Below are 23,763 nucleotides of genomic sequence, written 5' to 3' on the forward strand. Positions count from 1 at the left end.
GGCCCCCGGGAGGCCATATTCGGGGTGTCAGACCAGCCAGGGTTGGAAACGGGTGCGGAGGCAGATGTTGTAGCCTTCGACTCGTTGATTGCCCGAAGGTGGATCCTGATAGGTTGGAGAGCAACCTCTTCACCCTGTGCCCGGCGTGACGGGGGGACCTGCTGGAATTCTTGACTCTTGAGAAGGTTAAGTTTGAACTGAGGGGAAGCATGGAGGGGTTCTACAATTCATGGGCATTATTCATTATGCACTTTCAAGAACTGGACAACATCGAACATTAGTTGGGGTGGGTGGGTGGGAGTGTTGGGGGGAGGGAGGGGCTGTGTGTGTTAATGGCGACTATGGGTGATCCCTAATTCCTTTTTGTTATTTGTTTGTGTGAACATGCGGGCTATTGTTTGGGGTTTGGTGGGAGGATGGGATCGTTGTTATTGATATGGGGATTGACATATTTGTTACTGATTATTGTTTATTGTTGGTGGGTGTAAATTTGGGAGAAAATGTGAAAAAGGAGAATAAAAATATATATTTTTTTTAAAATCCTGAATCTGCCATTTTATCCAAAAGCATAATTTAAATTAAAAATCACAAAAGATAAAAGGGATTGTTGACCTTTTGTTTCCTTTCCTCTCGTTTGGGTCTACAACAACGCTCACTTGCATTCCTTTGTTTCATGTGGTTTGTTACCTCCACCTGAAACGTTAACCCACCTTTTCAGATGCTGATCAACTTGTTTATTTCCAGCACTTTCTCTCTTCATTTCTAATATTTTCCTGCTTCCTGAGTTTTTGTTGTACAGATTCTGAAAACAGATTACAGCAGTGTTAGCAAGTGTCTGCAGCAGATCATTTTGGATGGAGTAAGTGTACATCCATTCTGTTTTTAGAATGTGACTGAAGGCTACAACTTTTCTTTTGAAGACTTTCTGTTTCATACTATAAAATTTTAACTTTTAATTCATTGCAAGTCAAAAGCTGACTGCAGTTTTCACTAGACTGTTGGTATTCATTTATTTCAATGTCAGGCCAAGTATGTGTGTTGATGTCTGTGGTGTGGAGATTTTCATCTTGGAGAGAACAATAGCTTGCCTTAAAGTGGAAAGATGTTCACAGTTGACTATTTCAACGTGTCAGGGGAGGTGACTGAAAGCATAATTGAAGAGATGCACATTGAAATGAGAGGTTTGGAGAGCGTATTGAGCAGTAGTGCCGTGCCAGCTTTGGGCTGTGCCACTGAGGATAGAATAGGACGCGATGAGACATGTAAAGATGAGTCAGAGATGCACAAGGAAGCACAATACAAGAAATGCCCAAGCAAATGTAGCTTTCAGCAGATTTCAGACATCTATCTGGGAGCAAAAAGGTGTAAGCCTACCTACCAATCTGAAAGTGTATAGAGCAATCGTACGGCCCACTCTGCTCTCCATATAGAAGACTTGGACTGTGTACCAGCGTCATGCCAAGAAGCTCAGTCACTACTTGAGATGCCTTAACATGCTTTTGAAGATAGAAGGCAGGACAAAATACCTACCACTGAGGTCCTCACCCGAGTAGGCATGCCAAGCTGAGTTGAGCTGGTCATGTAGCTAGAATTTCCAACAGTACCTTATCTGGGGGGAGCTTGAGGCTGGGTTGTGCTCTCATGGTGGTCACAGGAAGCACTACAAGGACCCTCTGAAGGCTTAGTTTAGGAATTTTGATATTGACTTCAGTCCTGGCAAAAGCTTGACGAAGATCACTGCACCTGGCAGAAACAAATAAAAATTGGTGCAACCTCCTTCAAAAGCAAGTGCATATCAAAGGCAGAGAGAAAACACAAGGAGAGGAATTCCTGTTCCAGCAACTCATCTAAAACTCGGTTGCTGTGGTACCCTGTCCTATTTGCAGCAGAACCTGCCAGGCACAGATCAGCCTCAGCAGTCACCTTTGTACTCACTGGAACTCCACCAAATGCCCCATTTGATGAATGTGGTCACTTTCACCTCAAAATATGAAGAAGACAAATGATTTGGATTTCTGAATGTCAAAAAAGGTGTTAGTGGAATTCACGTGGGATAATGATAGAGGTAATAATAAAATTGAGTAAATGCTATTTTGAATAGCTTTGGATCTGTTGTTAGAAAGCTCTTTCAAGCCATAGAGAGTGTATAGCATAGGTTCACCAAGTATTAGCTCACATTTAATTATGAGGAGGGTTAAAAACCTACAAATATTTCTACTTGAGCAGAGAAGGCTAAAATGCAATTTAATTCAGGTTTTAAGACGTATAAGACTATTGGAAGAATGAATAAAGTCAGTTTTCACCATTTTGAGAGTCAGTGATGAGGGGCCACAATGGAAAGACTGAAGCCGTTGTTTTGACCCCTGCTCCAAGCTCCAATATCTAGCCACTGACTCCATTCCTCTCCTTGGCAGCAGTCTGATATTGAGCCAATCTGCTCACATGGTGTCACATTTGATCCTGAGATGAGCTCATATTCATGCCATCACTAAGACTGTCTATATCCACCTCTAAAATTGGTGCTTCAGAGTTTATGTTCAGAAATTGTGCTGAAACTGCAAGAAAATACTGTGTCCGCAAGATGTGTTATGAATTATGTTCTTGTACTTTCCCTTTTGCCTTGTAGAAATGAAGAAAAGCTTTCCTGCAAGATGAGACACTTATTTTTAACAGAAAATTAATTAAGAATTTTTAACTGGAAAATAGTAATTATATAATTAGTGCTAATTTCAATGGGCGGGATTCTCCGATTGCCGACACGAAATCGAGTTCGGCAATTGGCCGGAAAATCCGTTTTTACTCCGAAATCGGGGGTGGCGCCGTTTTTCGGATGCTCTGCTCCCTCAAAAATGGTGTAATCGCAGAGTACGCTGCACGCAGTTGGGACGGCCTCAGGATGTCACCTGAGGCCCTCCCCCGATTTTGCTCTCCCGATGCTCCGCCCCCGATGAGCTGACTCCGTGACGGCGTCGGTCGCGTGTTCTCATAATTTTTGGAGACCTCGCGTGGCGGCTGCGGACTGTGTCTGAGGGTGGTGAGAGGGGTTACAGGGGGCCACTATCTGGCAGGCCGGGTCTGCGCGTGGCTGCCGCTATGTTGCCTGGTGCGGTCGCCGCCGTGCGCATGCACGGCCACAGACCCGGCAATTCTCCATCCATATTGGCAGGTAAAGTAAAGCCGGGGGCTTTACGTGGCGCAGCTGCTCGCCCCCCACTCTGTGGATCATTGGTGTGGGGGCGCCGCTGACTTTTTCATTGTAAAACTAGACACTTCCAACGGACATAGCCTCAAAATCAGAGAATCCAGCTCAATATCTTTTCAGTGGGAAAGTGATAATTTAGTGTTACAGTTTTATTATTTATGGAAATGTAAAGATATGCATCTTTGACATGCATATATAGCAAATGACCAAAAAGGATAATTTATAATCCTACTATTAACAAAGAAAATCTAAAGCAAATTAAATATTCTACCTGAACACTTTGTGGAGTCATCCCATCCTTCTGTTTCCCCCCCCCCCCCCCCTTCCCCCAAATTTAATTCTGGCCCTGTTCATTAACTAGTTTTAAAAATAGTTTAATCAAGGATTGTGAATTAATCATGGTACTTCAAGAAAAGGGATGAAAGCATGATCTTCCTACTTTGAAGGCACAAGCATTTGGACTGTATATGGGAAAATTCCCTTGTAATGCACAGAAATCTACAACTTGGTGTCTTGTTATCCTTATTTTGTAAATTTTGTAACTCTCATTGAAATTTGATTACTTATTTGAACCCCTGAGTACAATACCATCACATTATGGTGTGAACTGCTTTTAGTTTTCTTCTGTAGACCTTAATGCAAAATGAGGTCCTAATGAAAAATGGATTATTTAATCCAGCATTCTTTGAAATACAGACTTTTCCTGTCTTGTAATGTGCATATGTGATTAATATTACAATATAGAAATGTATCGAAGCCTAGAACATTTAGTAATTAACATAATTCCTGGAATAAACAACATTTGTGCATTTCATTCATGTTTACCAACCTGCTGAGGCATTCTGCGTTATGCACAAATGTTTGTCATATTTGCATTAAGGATGCATTGCTAAACATTCTGAAGGATGACTAATAAAGCATATCACTCGGCTTCTGTTTACCTGAAAATATTTACTTAAGCCTGTGTTACCATACATTTAAATGCAAAGCTATTTAATGAGAGAGACCTTTAGAAAATGTCATCATTTTTAGTCATGCCAAGTTTCTGGTCCTTTTCAGCATGTCCTTGATGGCATTGTCCATTAATGATGACGGTAATATGTGGGATGATCAGCTGATTTGATGGTTAAAGCGGAATATTTTATCCCAGTTTTTCCGGAGAAAATGATTATATAATTTTGAATGTAAAATCACTATTAGCTGCCTTCAATATTTTTGTCCCATTGCTTAGTATACCTATTGATATTTCAAAGAGCAGTAATAAAATAGAATTACTGATAGCAGTAGGATTTTCACCTCTCAATGGATTATTATTATTATTACTTGTTAGGAAATTTGCATTTACTACTTTGAAAGCTGGGTAGTTGTCAGCAATAGTAGCGGCAGAGTATTGCTCCTTGTTACAGGAGCTGCTCCTTGGTTCTGGTCTTAATCAGTAAGTAAGTCTGAAACATGGGATATTATTCTCATTTTCTGTAACCTTTTAGGTGCTTTTTTGAAGCCACCATTCTGCATCTGTGAACTTTGACAGTGATCATCAGTAAATAATTTCCATAGTAGGAAATATTGCAGTATAGCCAGAACCCGTAGAGTTACACAGGTTTGTTGCAAAGCAGCCAGGTCTGAGAACCCTGGTTTACAATTTCTGTTAATTAAATTTGGGACACTGAGGCCAATATAGTCCTCTCATCACTGCCACAACTGAGATTGGCTAACCCAGTACTGACCAGGATGACATGAGGGACTTTGCTGCCCTGTATGACCCAATAGCACTGAATAAACTCAGCTGTGAGAATAGTTGCAGATTTGATAAGTTAAATCATCAAGTGCATTGGTAGTGCAATGAACTGCATCTCATCTGTAAACATGTCCAGTGCATTAATAAATTCTAATGTGCATGAAACTCATGAATCATTGATGTTTTGCAAATTAGTTATGATCCACCACAGTATTTGTGCATTAAACACAAAATTACCACCTTGCTTAATAATCACACACAAGGAGAGCTCTCAGACGAAGCGTGATATTCTCTGTGCAGCCAGTAAACAGGAAGCCATTTTAAAATCGAGAGGTTTTTTTTTAGTGTCTAGAGTCATAGAGGTTTACAGCATGAAAACAGGCCCTTCAGCCCAACTTGTCCATGCAGCCCAGTTTTTTCCACAAAGCTAATCCCAATTGCCTGCATTTGGCCCATAACCCTCTATCCCCAACTTTCCCAGATGACTTTAAATGCTTTTTAAAAGACAAATTGTACCTGCCTCTACTACTGCGCCTGGCACCTCGTTTGAGATCTCACCCCCCTCTGTATGAAAATATTGCCCCTGTGGACCCTTTTGTATCTGTCCCCTCTCACCTTCAACCTATGCCCTCTAGTTCTAGACTCCTCTACCTTTGGGAAAAGATGTTGACTACCTACCTTATCTATGCCCCTTATTATTTTATAGACCTCTATAAGATCATCCCTAAGCCTCCTACGCTCCAGGGAAAAAAGCCCCAGTCTATCCAGCCTCTCCTTATAACTCAAACCATCAAGTCCTGGTAGCATGCTAGTAAATCTTTTCTGCATGCTTCCTAGTTTAATAATGTCCTTTCTATAATAGGGTGACCAGAACTGTACACAGTGTTCCAAGTGTGGACGTACTAATGTCTTGGACAACTTCAGCAAGGCGGCCCAACTCCTGTATTCAATGTTCTGACGAATGAAACCAAGCATGCCAAATGCCTTCTTCACCACCCTGTGACTCCATTTTCAAGGAGCTATGAACCGTACTCCTAGATCTTTGTTCTATAACTCTCCCCAACTCCCTACCATTAACTGAGTAGGTCCTGCCGGATTTGATTTACCAAAATGCATCACCTAACATTTATTTGAAGTAAACTCCATCTGCCAATCATAGGCCCACTGGCCCAATTGATCAAGATCCCGTTGCAATCCTAGATAACCTTCTTCACTGTTCACTATGCCATCAATCTTGGTGTCATCTGCAAACTTATTATCCATGCCTCCTAAATTCTCATCCAAATCATTAATATAAATAACAGTGGACCCAGCACTGATCCCTGAGGCACATCACTGGTCACAGGCCTCCAGTTTGAAAAACAACCCTCTGCAACCACCCTTTGTCTTTTGTTGTCAAGCCAGTTGGCTACCTCACCCTGGATCCCGTGAGATTTAACATTATGCAACAACCTACCATGCGGTACCTTGTCAAAGGCCTTGGTAAAGTCCATGTAGACAACATCGACTGCACTGCCCTCATCTACCTTCTTGGTTACCCCTTCAATCAAATTTGTGAAATAGTGTCATCATTCCATTGTTTTTTCCCCTTCACTTCGTTAGTACTGGTTCTGAGGGGGACCAGTTTAGCTCACTTGGCGAGACAGCTGGTTCATGATACAGAGCGAGGCCAACAGCGTTGGTTCAATTCCTGTACCGGCTGAGGTTGTTCATGAAGGTTATTCTTTTTTTAAAAAAATATTTCATTGAAAATTTTTGGTCAACCATCACAGTACATTGTGTATCCTTTACACAATAATATAACAGTATAAATAACAATGACCTGTTTTATAAACAAAGAATAAATAATATGTAACAAAAACGAAAACGAAAACTAAATGGCAACTGCCTTGTCTCAGATAAACACTCTCCAAAAATATGATTTAACAGTCCAATATACAATTATTTATAGCAACGACCTATACATATTATACATATATATTAACAACCCTGAGAGACCTTCTGGTTCCCCCCCCCCCCCCCGGGCTGCTGCTGCCTTCTTCTTTTCCATTCCCTCTATCTTTCTGTGAGGTATTCGACGAACGGTTGCCACCGCCTGGTGAACCCTTGAGCCGATCCCCTTAGGACGAACTTAATCCATTCCAGCTTTATAAACCCTGCCATGTCATTTATCCAGGTCTCCACCCCCGGGGGCCTGGCTTCCTTCCACATCAACAGTATCCTGCGCCGGGCTACTAGGGACGCAAAGGCCAAAACATCGGCCTCTCTCGCCTCCTGCACTCCCGGCTCTTGTGCAACCCCAAATATAGCCAACCCCCAGCTTGGTTCGACCTGGACCCCCACTACTTTCGAAAGCACCTTTGTCACCCCCACCCAGAACCCCTGTAGTGCCGGACATGACCAGAACATGTGGGTATGATTCGCTGGGCTTCTCGAGCACCTCTCACACCTATCCTCTACCCCAAAAAATTTACTGAGCCGTGCTCCAGTCATATGCGCCCTGTGTAACACCTTAAATTGAATCAGGCTTAGCCTGGCACACGAGGACGATGAGTTTACCCTACTTTGGGCATCCGCCTACCGCCCCTCCTCAATCTCCTCCCCCAGCTCTTCTTCCCATTTCCCTTTCAGCTCATCTACCATAATCTCCCCCTCGTCCCTCATTTCCCTATATATATCTGCCACCTTACCGTCCCCCACCCATGTCTTTGAGATCACTCTGTCCTGCACCTCATGCGTCGGGAGCTGCGGGAATTCCCTCACCTGTTGCCTCGCAAAAGCCCTCAGTTGCATATACCGGAATGCATTCCCTTGGGGCAACCCATATTTCTCGGTCAGCACTCCCAGACTTGCGAACTTCCCATCCACAAACAGATCTTTCAGTTGCATTACTCCTGCTCTTTGCCATATTCCAAATCCCCCATCCATTCTCCCCGGGGCAAACCTATGGTTATTTCTTATCGGGGACCCCACCAAGGCTCCCGTCTTTCCCCTATGCCGTCTCCACTGTCCCCAAATTTTCAAAGTCGCCACCATCACCGGGCTTGTGGTGTATTTCTTCGGTGAGAACGGCAATGGGGCCGTCACCATAGCTTGTAGGCTAGTCCCCCTACAGGACGCCCTCTCCAATCTCTTCCACGCCGCTCCCTCCTCTTCTCCCATCCACTTACTCACCATTGAGATATTGGCGGCCCAGTAGTACTCACTTAGGCTCGGTAGTGCCAGCCCCCCCCTATCCCTACTACGCTGTAAGAATCCCTTCCTCACTCTCGGGGTTTTCCCGGCCCACACAAAGCTCATGATACTCTTTTCGATCCTTTTGAAAAAAGCCTTCGTGATCACCACCGGGAGGCACTGAAACACAAAGAGGAATCTCGGGAGGACTACCATTTTAACCGCCTGCACTCTCCCTGCCAGTGACAGGGATACCATGTCCCATCTCTTGAAGTCCTCCTCCATTTGTTCCACCAATCGCGTTAAATTTAACCTATGCAATGTACCCCAATTCTTGGCTATCTGGATCCCCAAGTAACGAAAGTCCCTTGTTACCTTCCTCAGCGGAAAGTCCTCTATTTCTCTGCTCTGCTCCCCTGGATGCACCACAAACAACTCACTTTTCCCCATGTTCAGTTTATATCCTGAGAATTCTCCAAACTCCCAAAGTGTCCGCATTATCTCTGGCATCCCCTCCGCCAGGTCCGCTACATATAACAACAAATCATCCACATACAGAGATACCCGGTGTTCTTCTCCTCCTCTAAGTACTCCCCTCCACTTCTTGGAATCCCTCAGTGCTATTGCCAGGGGCTCAATCGCCAGTGCAAACAGTAATGGGGACAGAGGGCATCCCTGCCTTGTCCCTCTATGGAGCCGAAAGTATGCAGATCCCTGTCCATTCGTGACCACACTCGCCACTGGGCCCTATACAACAGCTGCACCCATCCAACATACTCATCTCCAAAACCAAATCTCCTCAGCACCTCCCACAGATAGTCCCACTCCACTCTATCAAATGCTTTCTCGGCATCCATCGCCACCACTATCTCCGCTTCCCCCTCTGGTGGGGGCATCATCATTACCCCTAGCAGCCTCCGTATATTCGTATTCAGCTGTCTCCCCTTCACAAACCCAGTTTGGTCCTCATGGACCACCCTCGGGACACAATCCTCTATCCTCATTGCCATTACCTTGGCCAGAATCTTAGCGTCTACATTTAGGAGGGAAATAGGTCTATAGGACCCGCATTGCAGCGGGTCCTTTTCCTTCTTTAGGAGAAGTGATATCGTTGCCTCAGACATAGTCGGGGCAGCTGTCCCCTTTCCTTTGCCTCATTAAAGGTCCTCATCAGTAGTGGGGCGAGCAAGTCCACATATTTCCTGTAAAATTCAACTGGGAATCCATCCGGTCCCGGAGCCTTCCCCACCTGCATGCTCCTAATTCCTTTCACTACTTCCTCTATTTCAATCTGTGCTCCCAGTCCCACCCTTTCCTGCTCCTCCACCTTGGGAAATTCCAGCCGGTCCAGAAAGCCCATCATTCTCTCCCTCCCATCCGGGGGTTGAGCTTCATATAATTTTTTATAAAATGCCTTGAACACTCCATTCACTCTCTCCGCTCCCCGCTCCATCTCTCCTTTCTCATCCCTCACTCCCCCTATTTCCCTCGCTGCTCCCCTTTTCCTCAATTGGTGGGCCAGCAACCTGCTCGCCTTCTCCCCATATTTGTACTGTACACCCTGTGCCTTCCTCCACTGTGCCTCTGCAGTACCCGTTGTCAGCAAGTCAAATTCTACGTGTAGCCTTTGCCTTTCCCTGTACAGTCCCTCCTCCGGTGCTTCCGCATATTGCCTGTCCACCCTCAGAGGTTCTTGCAGCAACCGCTCCCGTTCCCTACTCTCCTGCTTTGCTTTATGTGCCCTTATTGATATCAGCTCCCCTCTAACCACTGCCTTCAGCGCCTCCCAGACCACTCCCACCTGGACCTCCCCATTATCATTGAGTTCCAAGTACTTTTCAATGCATCCCCTCACCCTTAGACACACCCCCTCATCTGCCATTAGTCCCATGTCCATTCTCCAGGGTGGACGCCGTTCTTTTTCCTCCCCTATCTCCAAGTCCACCCAATGTGGAGCGTTATCCGAAATGGCTATAGCCGTATACTCCGTTCCCCTCACCTTCGGGATCAACGCCCTTCCCAAAACAAAAAAGTCTATTCGCGAATAGACTTTGTGGACATAGGAGAAAAACGAAAACTCCTTACTCCTAGGTCTGCTAAATCTCCACGGGTCTACACCTCCCATCTGCTCCATAAAATCTTTAAGCACCTTGGCTGCTGCCGGCCTCCTTCCAGTCCTGGACCTCGACCTGTCCAGCCCTGGTTCCAACACTGTATTGAAATCTCCCCCATTACCAACTTTCCCACCTCTAGGTCCGGGATGCGTCCTAGCATACGCCTCATAAAATTGGCATCATCCCAGTTCGGGACATATACGTTTACCAAAACCACCGTCTCCCCCTGTAGTTTGCCACTCACCATCGCGTATCTGCCCCCGCTATCCGCCACTATAGTCTTTGCCTCAAACATTACCCGCTTCCCCACTAATATAGCCACCCCCCTGTTTTTCGCATCTAGCCCCGAATGGAACACCTGCCCCACCCAACCTTTGCGTAGTCTCACCTGGTCTATCAGTTTCAAGTGCGTTTCCTGTAACATAACCACGTCTGCCTTAAGTTTCTTGAGGTGTGCAAGTACCCGTGCCCTCTTTATCGGTCCGTTCAGCCCTCTCACGTTCCACGTGATCAGCCGGGTTGGGGGGCTTTTTACCTCCCCCCCCCCCCCCCCCCCCCCTTGTCGATTAGCCATCCCCTTTTTCCAGCTCCTCACCCGGTTCCCACGCAGCTGTGTCCCCCCCCAGGCGGTGCCCCCCCGCCCATCCCACCCCATGCCAGCTCCCCCTTCTCCCCAGCAGCAGCAGCCCAATAATTCCCCCCTCCCACCCCCCCCCGCTAGATCCCCCACTAGCGTAGTTACACCCCCCATGTTGCTCCCAGAAGTCAGCAAACTCTGGCCGACCTCGGCTTCCCCCCGTGACCTCGGCTCGCACCGTGCGACGCCCCCTCCTTCCTGCTTCCCTATTCCCGCCATGATTATCATAGCGCGGGAACAGAGCCCGCGCTTCCCCCTTGGCCCCACCCCAAATGGCCAACGCCCCATCTCCTCCACCTCCTTTCCTCCCCCCACCACCTCCTGTGGAAGAGAGAAAAGTTACCACATCGCAGGATTAATAACATAAAACTCCTCTTTCCCCCCTTTTTACCCCCTTCTTCGCCCCCCATACTCGCCCCACCACTTTGGTTCAAACGTTCTTTTTTTAATAACCCGCTCATTCCAATTTTTCTTCCACGATAAAAGTCCACGCCTCATCCGCCGTCTCAAAGTAGTGGTTCTCCCACTTACTGCTCCTAGTTTTCTTTGCCCATCTAAGGACCTATCTCTCTATCCTTAAAACGGAGGAATTTCTCCTGCTCTCGGTCCTCGCGCCATCACTCGGTATGCTCCCTCCACCTCCAGCGGACCCGCCGGGGCCTCCGCTCCCATTAACGAGTGCAGCATCGTGCTCACATATGCCCAGACGTCCGCTCCCTCCGCACCTTCAGGAAGACCAAGAATCCTTAGGTTGTTCCTCCTCGTGTTGTTCTCCAGCGCCTCCAGCCTTTCCACACATCGTTTATGGTGTGCCTCGTGCATCTCCGTCTTCACCACCAGGCCCTGTATGTCATCCTCATTCTCGGCAGCCTTTGACTTCACGACCCGAAGCTCCCGCTCCTGGGTCTTTTGCTCCTCCTTTAGCCCTTCGATCGCCTGTAATATCGGGGCCAACAGCTCCTTCTTCATTTCCTTTTTGAGTTCTTCCACGCAGCGTTTCAAAAACTCGTGTTGTTCAGGGCCCCATATTAAACTGCCACCTTCCGACGCCATCTTGGTTTTTGCTTGCCTTCCTTGCCGCTGCTCTAAAGGATCCACCGCAATCCGGCCACCTTCCTCTCCTTTTTTCATCCGTATCCAGGGGGGATTCCCTTCTGGTTCACCGCACAGTACTTTTAGCCGTTAAAATTGCCGTTGGGGCTCTTATTAAGAGCCCAAAAGTCCGTTCCACCGGGAGCTGCCGAAACGTGCGACTCAGCTGGTCATCGCCGCACCCGGAAGTCCCATGAAGGTTATTCTTAACCATGCGAGCAGCCTATGGTCATCTAGTGACTTTACTTTTACTTTACTTACTGGTTCTGAACTATCTTTTTAAATGTAACTTTAAACGTACCATATAAGTCCAGTATATAATTTATATCTTGCTGTCATGTTATGTAATTTTTGAAACCGCATTTTATCAATTTCTCCAGAGTCTGTTCCGAGTGGCGAAAATCAGAGTGCAGCTGGTGGAGATGAGGAATCCTTGGATGAATACCAGGAATTGAATGCACGTGAAGAACAGGATATTGAAATAATGATGGATGGTTGTGAATATGCCATCTCAAATGCTGAAGCATTTGCAGAAAAACTATCTAGAGAATTGCAGGTGTTGGATGGGGTGAGTGTTGGAATATGAAAACATTGCTTTAATTGTTTGCTTTATGGGACCATTTGTTCTGTGCCAAACATTGCCTGCATGTTTGATGATTGATACATTGTAGAACATGTTTGCTTAATTTTTGGATCGTTTAATCATTTTGGATGGCTAAAGGATGATGTTGATTACTGACTGTAACAACCCCTTTAAAGCTCAGTCGTTGTTCAAACTATTATCCGACTATTAAGTCTTTTAAGTTATCAGGTTTAAACATTTCCCATCAGACTATCATGGATGCCTTCTGCCCTTCAACTCTGGAGCTCACCACAAGTAGGCCCACAGCAGAGCTCTGCCTGAAGTGTTATCTTCTACCAGTAACCACTGAGATGTTGAAGATGTTGATGTGTCCTGATAGCAAATGCTGACCACCTGTCAGCATTTAAATATGCTAAGTGATGCTGCAAATGCCATGCATGCCGCCTCCAAATGGATCTTTCCAGCATGTTTTTGTGGCAGGGATCTAACATTGGGCCCATTGGGGAGATGACAGATAAGTGGTAATGTTGCTGAAGTAATAATCAAAGGCCCAGGCTCATGCTCTGCGGACAAGTCCAAATTCACCATTGCAGCTGGAATACAAAGTTAGTCACAGTAATGAAACTATCATCGATTGTTATAAAGACCTATCTGGTTCACTAATATGAAGGAAATCTGTCATCATTTCTTGGTCTTGCCTAAATATGACTCATAACTTACCTCTGAAATGGCCTAGCAGGGATGACACGGTGGTGCAGTGGTTAGCACTGCTGCCTCACCACGCCAAGGATCCAGGTTTGAACCCGACCCCGGATCACTGTCCATGTGGAGTTTGTCCATTCTTCGTGTATGTGTGGGTCTCGGCCCCACAATCCAAAGAAGTGCAAGGTAGGTGGATTGACCACGCTAAATTGCACCTTAAGTGGGGGGGAAAAATGAATTGGATACTTTAAATTTATCAGTGAAAAATGAAATGGCCATGCAAGCCACTGAGTTCAAGGACAAATAGGGATGGTCAACAAATGCCAGTAATGGACTTCCGGTGGCGACCATGGAGGAGTAGGTCGCACATTCGATAGCTCCAACCTGAAACGGACTTTCGGACCTTTTTTCCCGACTTTTCTCGGACTTTAGAGGATAGATCAGTGTAGTGGAGGATATTAAGAACGATTCCCCCTCCGATGTATGGCTAATTGGACTAGAAGTGGCCGTGTGAAAAGGCTCAGCCTGGATAGAGTGAAGCAGTCGGAGCTGGGACCGCGGTGCAGCATGGCAGAGGGTCAGGACCAGGGAGCGGTGGCTCAGTGGTCTAAGGAGCAACAGATGAAGTTCTTTAAGGACTGTTTCGCTGAGCTGTAAAAGGAAACGTTGGACCCGATCAAGGCTGCGATCGATCAAGTGGTATTGAATCAGGTGGCCCAAGGGAAAGCGATACAAGAAATTGAGCTGAGGTTGTCTAACCAGGAGGACTATCTAACCGTGCTGGAGGACAAGGTGGAGGTGTTGGATGAGCACCACAAGAGAATGCAGGAGACGCTGGAGGATCTGGAGAACAGGTCCAGGAGGCAGAACTTAAGGATCGTTGGCCTCCCCAAAATAATTGAGGGGTTGAATGCAGGAGCATATGTGGTGAGCATGCTGGAGACGCTGATGGGGCCCGGGGCGTTTTCTCGGCCCCTGGAAGTGGATGGAGCGCATCGAGCCCTCGCAAGGAAGTCTAAGGCGAATGACCCGCCGAGGGCCATGGTGGTGCGTTTCCACCGTTTTTCGGACAAAGAACTCGTCTTGTGGTGGGCCAAGAAGGAGCGGAGCAGCAGATGGGAGAACAGTGAGGTGCGCATCTACCAGGACCTGGGAGCGGAGCTGACCAAGAGATGTGCTGAGTTTAACCGGGTGAAGGTGATCCTCTTCAAGAAGGGGGTGAAATTCGGGGTGCTGTATCCTGCGCGGTTGTGGGTTAAGCACGAAGACCGGCACTTTTACGTTGAGGCACCGGACAATGTATGGTCTTTTATCAAAGAAAAGAAGTTGGAAGCATCTTAAAGGACACTTAAATCTTGAAGGAGTTATAGAACATAGAACATAGAACGATACAGTGCAGCACAGGCCCTTCGGCCCACGATGTTGCACCGACATGGGAAGTCAAAAAACCAAAAGCCATCTAACCTACACTATGCCATTATCATCCATATGCTTATCCAATAAACTTTTAAATGCCCTCAATGTTGTCGAGTTCACTACTGTTGCAGGTAGGGCATTCCACGGCCTCACCACTCTTTGCGTAAAGAACCTACCTCTGACCTCTGTCCTATATCTATTACCCCTCAGTTTAAGGCTATGCCCCCTCGTACTAGCCATTTCCATCCGCGGGAGAAGGCTCTCACTGTCCACCCTATCTAACCCCCTGATCATTTTGTATGCCTCTATTAAGTCTCCTCTTAACCTTCTTCTCTCTAACGAAAACAACCTCAAGTCCAACAGCCTTTCCTCATAAGATTTTCCCTCCATACCAGGCAACATCCTGGTAAATCTCCTCTGCACCCGTTCCAAAGCTTCCACGTCCTTCCTATAATGAGGTGACCAAAACTGTACGCAATACTCCAAATGTGGCCGTACCAGAGTTTTGTACAGCTGCAACATGACCTCATGACTCCGGAACTCAATCCCTCTACCAATAAAGGCCAATACTCCATAGGCCTTCTTCACAATCCTATCAACCTGGGTGGCAACTTTCAGGGATCTATGTACATGGACACCGCAATCCCTCTGCTCATCCACACTTCCAAGAATGTTACCATTAGCCAAATATTCTGCATTCCTGTTATTCCTTCCAAAGTGAATCACCTCACACTTCTCTACATTAAACTCCATTTGCCACCTCTCAGCCCAGCTCTGCAGCTTATCTATGTCCCTCTGTAACCTGCAACATCCTTCCGCACTGGCGACAACACCACCGACTTTAGTATCGTCTGAAAATTTACTCACCCACCCTTCTGCGCCCTCCTCTAGGTCATTTATAAAAATGACAAACAGCAACAGCCCCAGAACAGATCCTTGTGGTACGCCACTTGTAACTGAACTCCATTCTGAACATTTCCCATCAAACACCACCCTCTGTCTTCTTTCAGCTAGCCAATTTCTGATCCACATCTCTAAATCACCCTCAATCCCCAGCCTCTGTATTTTCTGCAATATCCTACCGTGGGGAACCTTATCAAACGCTTTACTGAAATCCACATCAACTGCTCTACCCTCGTCTACCTGTTCAGTCACCTTCTCAAAGAACTCGATAAGGTTTGTGAGGCATGACCTACCCCTTCACAAAGCCATGCTGACTATCCCTAATCATATTATTCCTATCTAGATGATTATAAATCTTGTCTCTTATAATCCCCTCCAAGACTTTACCCACTACAGACGTGAGGCTCACCGGTCTATAGTTGCCGGGGTTGTCTCTACTCCCCTTCTTGAACAAAGGAACCACATTTGCTATCCTCCAGTCCTCTGGCACTATTCCTGTAGCCAATGATGACATAAAAATCAAAGCCAAAGGCTCAGCAATCTCTTCCCTGGCTTCCCAGAGAATCCTAGGATAAATCCCATCGGGCCCTGGGGACTTATCTATTTTCAGCCTGTCCAGAATTGCCAACACCTCATCCCTACGTACCTCAATGCCATCTATTCTAATAGCCTGGGTCTCAGCATTCTCCTCCACAACATTCTCTTTTTCCTGAGTGAATACTGACAAAAAATATTCATTTAGTATCTCGCCTATCTCTTCAGACTCCACACACAACTTCCCATCCCTGTCCTTGACTGGCCCTACTCTTACCCTAGTCATTCTTTTATTCCTGACATACCTATAGAAAGCTTTTGGGTTTTCCTTGATCCTACCTGCCAAATACTTCTCATGTCCCCTCCTTGCTCGTCTTAGCTCTCTCTTTAGATCCTTCCTCGCTACCTTGTAACTATCAAACACCCCAACTGAAACTTCACACCTCATCTTCACATAGGCCTCCTTCTTCCACTTAACAAGAGATTCCACTTCTTTGGTAAACCACGGTTCCCTCGCTCGACGCCTTCCTCCCTGCCTGACCGGTACATACTTATCAAGAACACTCAGTAGCTGTTCCTTGAACAAGCTCCACATATCCAGTGTGCCCAACACTTGCAGCCTACTTCTCCAACCTACCCCTCCCAAGTCATGTCTAATGGCATCATAATTGCCCTTCCCCCAGCTATAACTCTTGCCCTGCGGGGTACACTTATCCCTTTCCATCACTAATGTAAACGTCACCGAATTGTGGTCACTGTCCCCAAAGTGCTCACCTACCTCCAAACCTAACACCTGGCCTGGTTCATTACCCAAAACCAAATCCAATGTGGCCTCGCCTCTTGTTGGCCTGTCAACATATTGTGTCAGGAAACCCTCCTGCACACATTGTACAAAAAACAACCCATCTAATGTACTCGAACTATATCTTTTTCAGTCAATATTTGGAAAGTTAAAGTCTCCCATAATAACTACCCTGTTACTTTCGCTCTTATCCAGAATCATCTTCGCCATCCTTTCCTCTACATCCCTAGAACTATTTGGAGGCCTATAGAAAACTCCCAACAGGGTGACCTCTCCTTTCCTGTTTATAACCTCAGCCCATACTACCCCGGAAGAAGAGTCCCCATCTAGCATCCTCTCCGCCACCGTAATACTGTTCTTGACTAGCAGCGCCACACCTCCCCCTCTTTTGCCTCCTTCTCTAAGCTTACTAAAACACCTAAACCCCGGAACCTGCAACAACCATTCCTGTCCCTGCTCTATCCATGTCTCCGAAATGGCCACAACATCGAAGTCCCAGGTACCTACCCATGCTGCCAGTTCCCCTACCTTATTTTGTATACTCCTGGCATTGAAGTAGACACACTTCAAACCACCTACCTGAACACTGGCCCCCTCCTGCGAAGTCAAATCTGTGCTCCAGACCTTTATTCTCAATTTCCCGTACCCTAAAACTACAATCCAGGTTCCCATGCCCCTGCTGCATTAGTTTAAACCCCTCCCCCAAAAGAGCACAACCCAGAGATAACAACTCTGTTTGTTCTCGTTCTGAGCTTCCATCCTAGCTCCCTGAAAGCCTGCCTGACATCCTTGTCCCCTTTCCTACCTATGTCGTTAGTGCCAATGTGGACCACGACTTGGGGCTGCTCCCCCTCCCCCTTAAGGACCCAGAAAACACGATCCGAGACATCACGTACCCTTGCACCTGGGAGGCAACATACCAAACGTGAGTCTCTCTCGCTCCCACAAATTCTCCTATCTGTGCCCCTGACTATCGAGTCCCCAATTACTAATGCTCTGCTCCTCTTCCCCCTTCCCTTCTGAGCAACAGGGACAGACTCCGTGCCAGAGGCCCGTACCCCATGGCTTACCCCTGGTTAGTCTCCCCCCCCCCCCCCCCCCCCCCACCCCCCCACAAGTATCCAAAGCGGTATACTTGTTACTCAGGGGAACGACCGCAGGGGGTCCCTGCACTGACTGCTTCTTCCCAGTCCCTCTTACAGTTACCCATCTATCTCCAATCTTTGGTGTAACTAATTCCCTGAAGCTGCTATCTATGACCCCCTCTGCCTCCCGAATGATCCGAAGTTCATCCAACTCCAGCTCAAGTTCCCTAACTCGGTCTTGGAGGAGCTGGAGATGGCTGCACTTATGTGGCGGCAGTTAGTTATTTTTGTCATTCTTGTATTGGTTCAAATAAGACTGTATGTGGTTCTGGGTTAAGTATGGGGCTGGGGTGGTGGTTTGAGGGTGCTTTGTTTTTGCAGAAATTGGATGCGAAGGGGGGAGGGGAGCTCCGAAGTTGGTGCTATTCTGTGGGAGGGTGGGTTTGGTTCCAAGCGATTGTTTTCTGCATTGGTTTATGTTAATTTCTTTTACTTGAGATTGTTTACTTACTGGGGACTGCGATGTTGTTAAATGGTTTATGCATGTCAGGAGAGGGGTTCGAACAATAGAGAGCCAGACTGTTTGACACCAGGGGCGGGGGCTGTCGGGGTCAGCATGGGTCAGCTGACTCTCGGAAGCGAGGTGGGGGGTGAACATGTGCTAAGATGGTGCTTGGCCTGGGGGATTAGGTTTTGGGTGCTGTTGTGGGGGAGGGGGGGGGGAGGAGGCTGCTTTGCTGACGGGAGGAACTATTATCGGGGAACAAAAGGGAGGTCGGGTGCGGTTGCTGCTTGTGGGGAAGCGGGGGGGCTCTGGCTCTGGGCTGGCCAAAAAAAGGTTATGGCTAGATGGCAAGGGGGCGGGGGGGGGGGCAATACCCCATCCAGGCTGATTACGTGGAATGTGAGGGGTTTGAATGGGCCTGTCAAAAGGGCTCGCGTTTTCGTGCATTTAAAGGGGCTGAAGGCAGACGGAGCAATGCTTCAGGAGACACATCTAAAGATTATTGATCAGACAAGATTGAGAAAGAGATGCGTTGGTCAGATGTTCCACTCTGGGCTGGACTCAAAGACCAGGGGGGTAGCAAGCCGGTGGCATTTGAGGCTGGAAGAATTGTGGCAGCTAAGGGGGGTAGATATATTATGGTGAGTGGGAAGCTGGAGGGTGTACGGGTGGTGCTTGTAAACATATACGCTCCGAACTGGGACAAAGTGGGATTTATGAGACAGGTGTTAGGCAAAGTCCCGGACTTAGAGTCTCATGGCTTGATCATGGGGGGAGACTTTAACACGGTCATTGATCCCGGACCTACGGATCTGGGCGGTCTACGAATATGGGGAAATGGCGAGCAGGATGTTGGCGCACCAGCTTAGGAAGAGATTGGGGGAGTAAGGAATAGGGAGGGCAACATGGTCTTGGACCCAGGGGGGTGAACGACGTTTTTAAAGAATTTTATAGCAAATTATATGAGTCGGAACCCCCGCCTGGTGTAGAAGGGATGAGGCAGTTCCTTGATCAGTTGAGGTTTCCGAGGGTGGAGGAGGACCTGGGCGAGGGGCTGGGGGCCCCGATTGAAGCAGAGGAAATTGTTAAAGGACTGGAGGGCATGCAGGGGGGCAAGGCTCCAGGGCCGGACGGTTACCCGGTAGAATTCTATAAGAAGTTCTCAGAAGTGTTGTGCCCACTGCTGATGAGGACCTTTAATGAGGCTAAAGAGAGGGAATCCTCCCCCCAACGATGTCGCAGGCTATGATCTCGCTCATCCTTAAACGAGAAAAGGACCCGGAGCAGTGTGGGTCATATACGCCGATCTTGCTTTTGAACGTAGATGCCAAGCTGCTGGCTAAGATTTTGACCACTAGGATAGAAGACTGTGTCCCGGAGGTGATGGGGGAGGACCAAACCGGATTTGTTAAGGGTAGGCAGCTCAATGCTAACGTTCGGAGGCTTTTGAATGTAATTATGATGCCCTCAGAAGGAGAAGAGGCGGAGGTGGTGGTTGCGATGGACACGGAGAAGGTTTTTGATCGGGTGGAGTGGGAGTATCTTTGGGAGACACTGGGAAGGTTTGGGTTTGGTGAGGGCTTTATCGACTGGGTGCGATTACTCTACCAGGCGCCGGTAGCGAGTGTGTGCACGAACCGGCTGAGGTCGGGGTACTTTAAGCTACACGGAGGGACGAGGCAGGAGTGCCCCCTCTCCCCGTTGCTGTTCATTCTGGCTATAGAGCCGCTGGCCATGGCGCTGAGAGCATCAAGGAAGTGGCAGGGGCTGGTTCGGGGGGGGGGGTGGAGCACCGGGTTTCGCTGCACGCGGACGATCTGCTCTTGAAATGAAATGAAAATCGCTTATTGTCACAAGTAGGCTTCAAATGAAGTTACTGTGAAAAGCCCCTACATTGTACATCTCGGACCCGGTGGAGGGGATGGGGGAGGTTATGCAGACCTTGGGGAAATTTGGCAGGTTCTCGGGGTACAAATTCAGGTTAAAACTTTTAAGTAGAAGATAGATGTGCGAAGTGTGCAGAAAGCCCAGCAAACCATGTCCACATGTTGTGGGCATGACCGAAGCTTGGAGAATTCTGGCAGGGGTTAGCCAAGGCAAGGTTCTAGGTACGTGGGTGGTGCCGAGTCCAGAGATGGCGATCTTTGGAGTGTCAGAAGACCCAGGAGTTCAGGGAGTGAAAGAGGCCGACGTTTTGGTAGCTGGTAGCCCGGAGACGGATCCTTTTAATGTGGAGGGATTCGAAGCCCCCAAGTGTGGAGACTTGGGTCAGTGACATGGCTGGGTTTCTCAAGCTGGAGAAAATAAAGTTTGCCTTGAGGGGGTCAATGCTGGGGTTCTCTCGGAGGTGGCAGCTGTTCGTCAACTTTCTCGGGGAAAATTAAAATGTCAGCAGAAGCAGCATTCTGAAGGCGGGTCGGTGCAACATGGTTTAGGGATGTACAGAACGGGTTGGGTGGGAAATGTCTAGTTTACCATATTGATGTTCATGTTATTATTGTTTCGTGTGTTATTGTTATAAAAACTTTTGCAAATGCTTCAATAAAAATATATATATTTTTAAAAAATGCCAGTAATGCCTACATGCCGAGAAGGTAAAAAAAACAATTTTCCTCCATTAGTAGGTATATAAAATCCATGATGTCTTGATAACTTGCAAGGATGTATGAGACTGTTTTTGAATCGAGGCAGTTAAAAGATCATGCAGAAGACAGTGCTTGAAACGTCAGCAAAGCAGCCAGTGACTGTGACAGGCTGAAATAGTACTGACAGTTTCTCCTTTTTTTCAGAAATTTCAAGTTGTGTGTACTAGACGTCACTTATGAAAGGTGAAATAATTCTGAGAGCCGCAATCTATTTTGTGTATCACCTATTTTATTCACATTTTTATTATTTGTACATTTGCTTTATATTAATATTAGATCAGTACGGGGGGATGGGGGGGGGCGGGGGAGTAGTTTAGATTAGAGTAGGGGTCAATAAGGGTGGGACCTGTACGAGAGGCAAATGGCTTTTGCACTATGTTTATGGTTTCATGTATATTGTTTATATTGTTGTTACTATACCTCAATAAAATGTTTATTTAAAAAAAATTATCAGTGCAATTCTCTACCATTTTCAAAGGTTGGAATGGGTTCTTATGGATGTATAAACTAATGTAATACCTGAAAGTATTTACTGGACAGTACTTGCTTTTAGTTTTCCCAGGTGACTGAAAGCTTAACCAGATTTTAAGAGAAAGATGGATCAAAGGTTTGGGGAGCTGGAACTCCCCCAGAGAGTGTGATTTCAGAGACAAGAGCTAAAATAATTTGTACTAAGTGGTTTAAAAAGTTCCAAAAATGTAACATTGGCATATACTTTGTCTAACACGGAAATTGTCTCATCTGCAGGCCAACATCCAATCGATTATGGCTTCGGAAAAGCAAGTGAATATTCTAATGCAGCTACTGGATGATGCACTTAAAGAAGTAGATAAAATTGAGCATAAACTGAGCAGCTATGAAGAAATGCTGCAGAGTGTAAAGGAGCAGATGGATCACATCTCCCAAAGCAATGACCTCATACAGCTCAGTAACACTAACAATATGAAGCTTCTGGAAGAAATAGAATTTCTAGTGGTATGTGAGATATCCTGTCTCCCTTTCCCCTCCCATTCTAATAATGATTTATTATTGGTTGCTGAGTTAATGCTGAAAGTGCCTACCTCTATGATTTTGCAATAAAATTTGAAACATGTACCTAAGCTGTACACACTAGTCAGTCACCCTTGATATTTTACTTGAGAAAGCAAGGCTAAGTGAATTCCTTATAGGATTCGAAGCCAGGTGATATATGCACATGTTTGCAAAGTCATACGTTTTCCATTTTGTTCTTATTTTTATGTAAATCCATTATAAATTCCTATAACTGCAAACATAATGAAAACTGCCTGTGTAAACCTGTCATATAGTGACAACATCTTCCTTCTAGTGCTGGTGCTGCAGCAATTAAATTAGAGGTGATGTTTAATTACAATGTGATATTTACAAGCTTCCACAGCATGTCTCCTTTTTTCAGCAATACTCTGGAAAGAAATTGTTTCCTCTGATGTGTGAATCAAGATCAAGGCCATAACACATTAGAGTTAGGCTGTTCAGAAGTGATATCTGAAAATATTTATACAAAGTGAATGCAAATCTGGAACATTTACCGCAACAACCCTCACATAAAAAGAGAAAAAATCTTGAAGCTCGGTCAGTTGGAAAATTCAAAACCGATGTTGATAGTTTTTCATTAGTTAAGAGTATGAAGGGTTATGGAACCAGCAGGTAGTTGGAGTTAGGATACAGATCAACCAAAATCTAATGGAATGGTAGAACAGGTTCCTACTCTTGTTCCTGTGGACCAAGTTAACTCTCCATAATAGATCCTGCAAACCAATTCCTAGCTTAGTAGAGATCATTGGAAAACCTAATAATGTTATGTGTCGATGAGCTGAATGGTTCTAGCTGGCTAAAATGAGCTCCACATTTGAAGATTCTGAAATTGCGGCTATGTCAATCTGTGCCTAAGCCCGCTAGATTTATGAAGTATAATGTGCCCCTACCGGGAATCAATGGGTGCACACTACATTAGCTAAATGGATTCCCTAAAGGCAGGTGCAGAATGCCAAGTTGCCTAACCTGGAGCTTCTTAAACATGGTGATGAGTTTTTAGATGTATTAGACTCTTGACGGATTTCTTGCCTGAATTTAATAACGTTGAGTAATGGGTGAATAAAAATAAATTCCATTGTTGTCATTATAACCTGTTGGAAACAATACCTGAATACAAAATTTAGATTATTTTTATATTTATGTCAGAGGGTTGATGCATTCCATCTGCCAAATAGTATGTGAAGTTAATAAAAACAAAGTGATGGAAAAACTCAGCAAGTTTGGCAGCATCTGTGGAGAGAAGCAGAGTTGATGTTTTGAATCCAATATGACTTCTACAGAATTGAAGAGAAGTGGAAATGTGATGAGTTTTATGCTGTTGAAAAAAGGGAGTTGGCGGGATGGGGGGTTCAGGTGGAACAAAAGGGAAGGTCAGGTATAATTTGGAGGGCAGGGGAGATTAAATGACAGGTGTAATGGAACAAAAGGCACAGAGAGTGGTAATGGAAGCAGCAAAGAAACAATGTATTGGTTCAGAATAGCAGGAATAAAGGTTAACTCTGTCTGAAATAAAAAGCATGAAAACAAGATACAAACTGACACTTGGGAGTGGAAAAGAATCAAAACGGAGGACAGAAT

At 46.2% G+C, this 23,763-nt stretch overlaps 1 protein-coding gene across 10 annotated transcripts in view; it reads left to right on the forward strand.

Annotated features, from left to right (window-relative positions):
* exoc1 (exocyst complex component 1) overlaps positions 1–23,763 on the forward strand; it is a 140,773-nt gene that overhangs the window by 41,984 nt on the left and 75,026 nt on the right. For all 10 annotated transcript variants that reach the window (XM_072496797.1, XM_072496799.1, XM_072496800.1 and 7 more), the window contains 2 exons: positions 12,338–12,525; positions 21,880–22,107. In XM_072496797.1, the coding sequence (XP_072352898.1) occupies positions 12,338–12,525; positions 21,880–22,107 (416 nt within the window). The remainder of the gene's footprint in view (positions 1–12,337; positions 12,526–21,879; positions 22,108–23,763) is intronic.

Source organism: Scyliorhinus torazame, chromosome 3, assembly GCF_047496885.1.
Source record: "Scyliorhinus torazame isolate Kashiwa2021f chromosome 3, sScyTor2.1, whole genome shotgun sequence".
NCBI classification, from domain to species: Eukaryota; Metazoa; Chordata; class Chondrichthyes; order Carcharhiniformes; family Scyliorhinidae; genus Scyliorhinus; species Scyliorhinus torazame.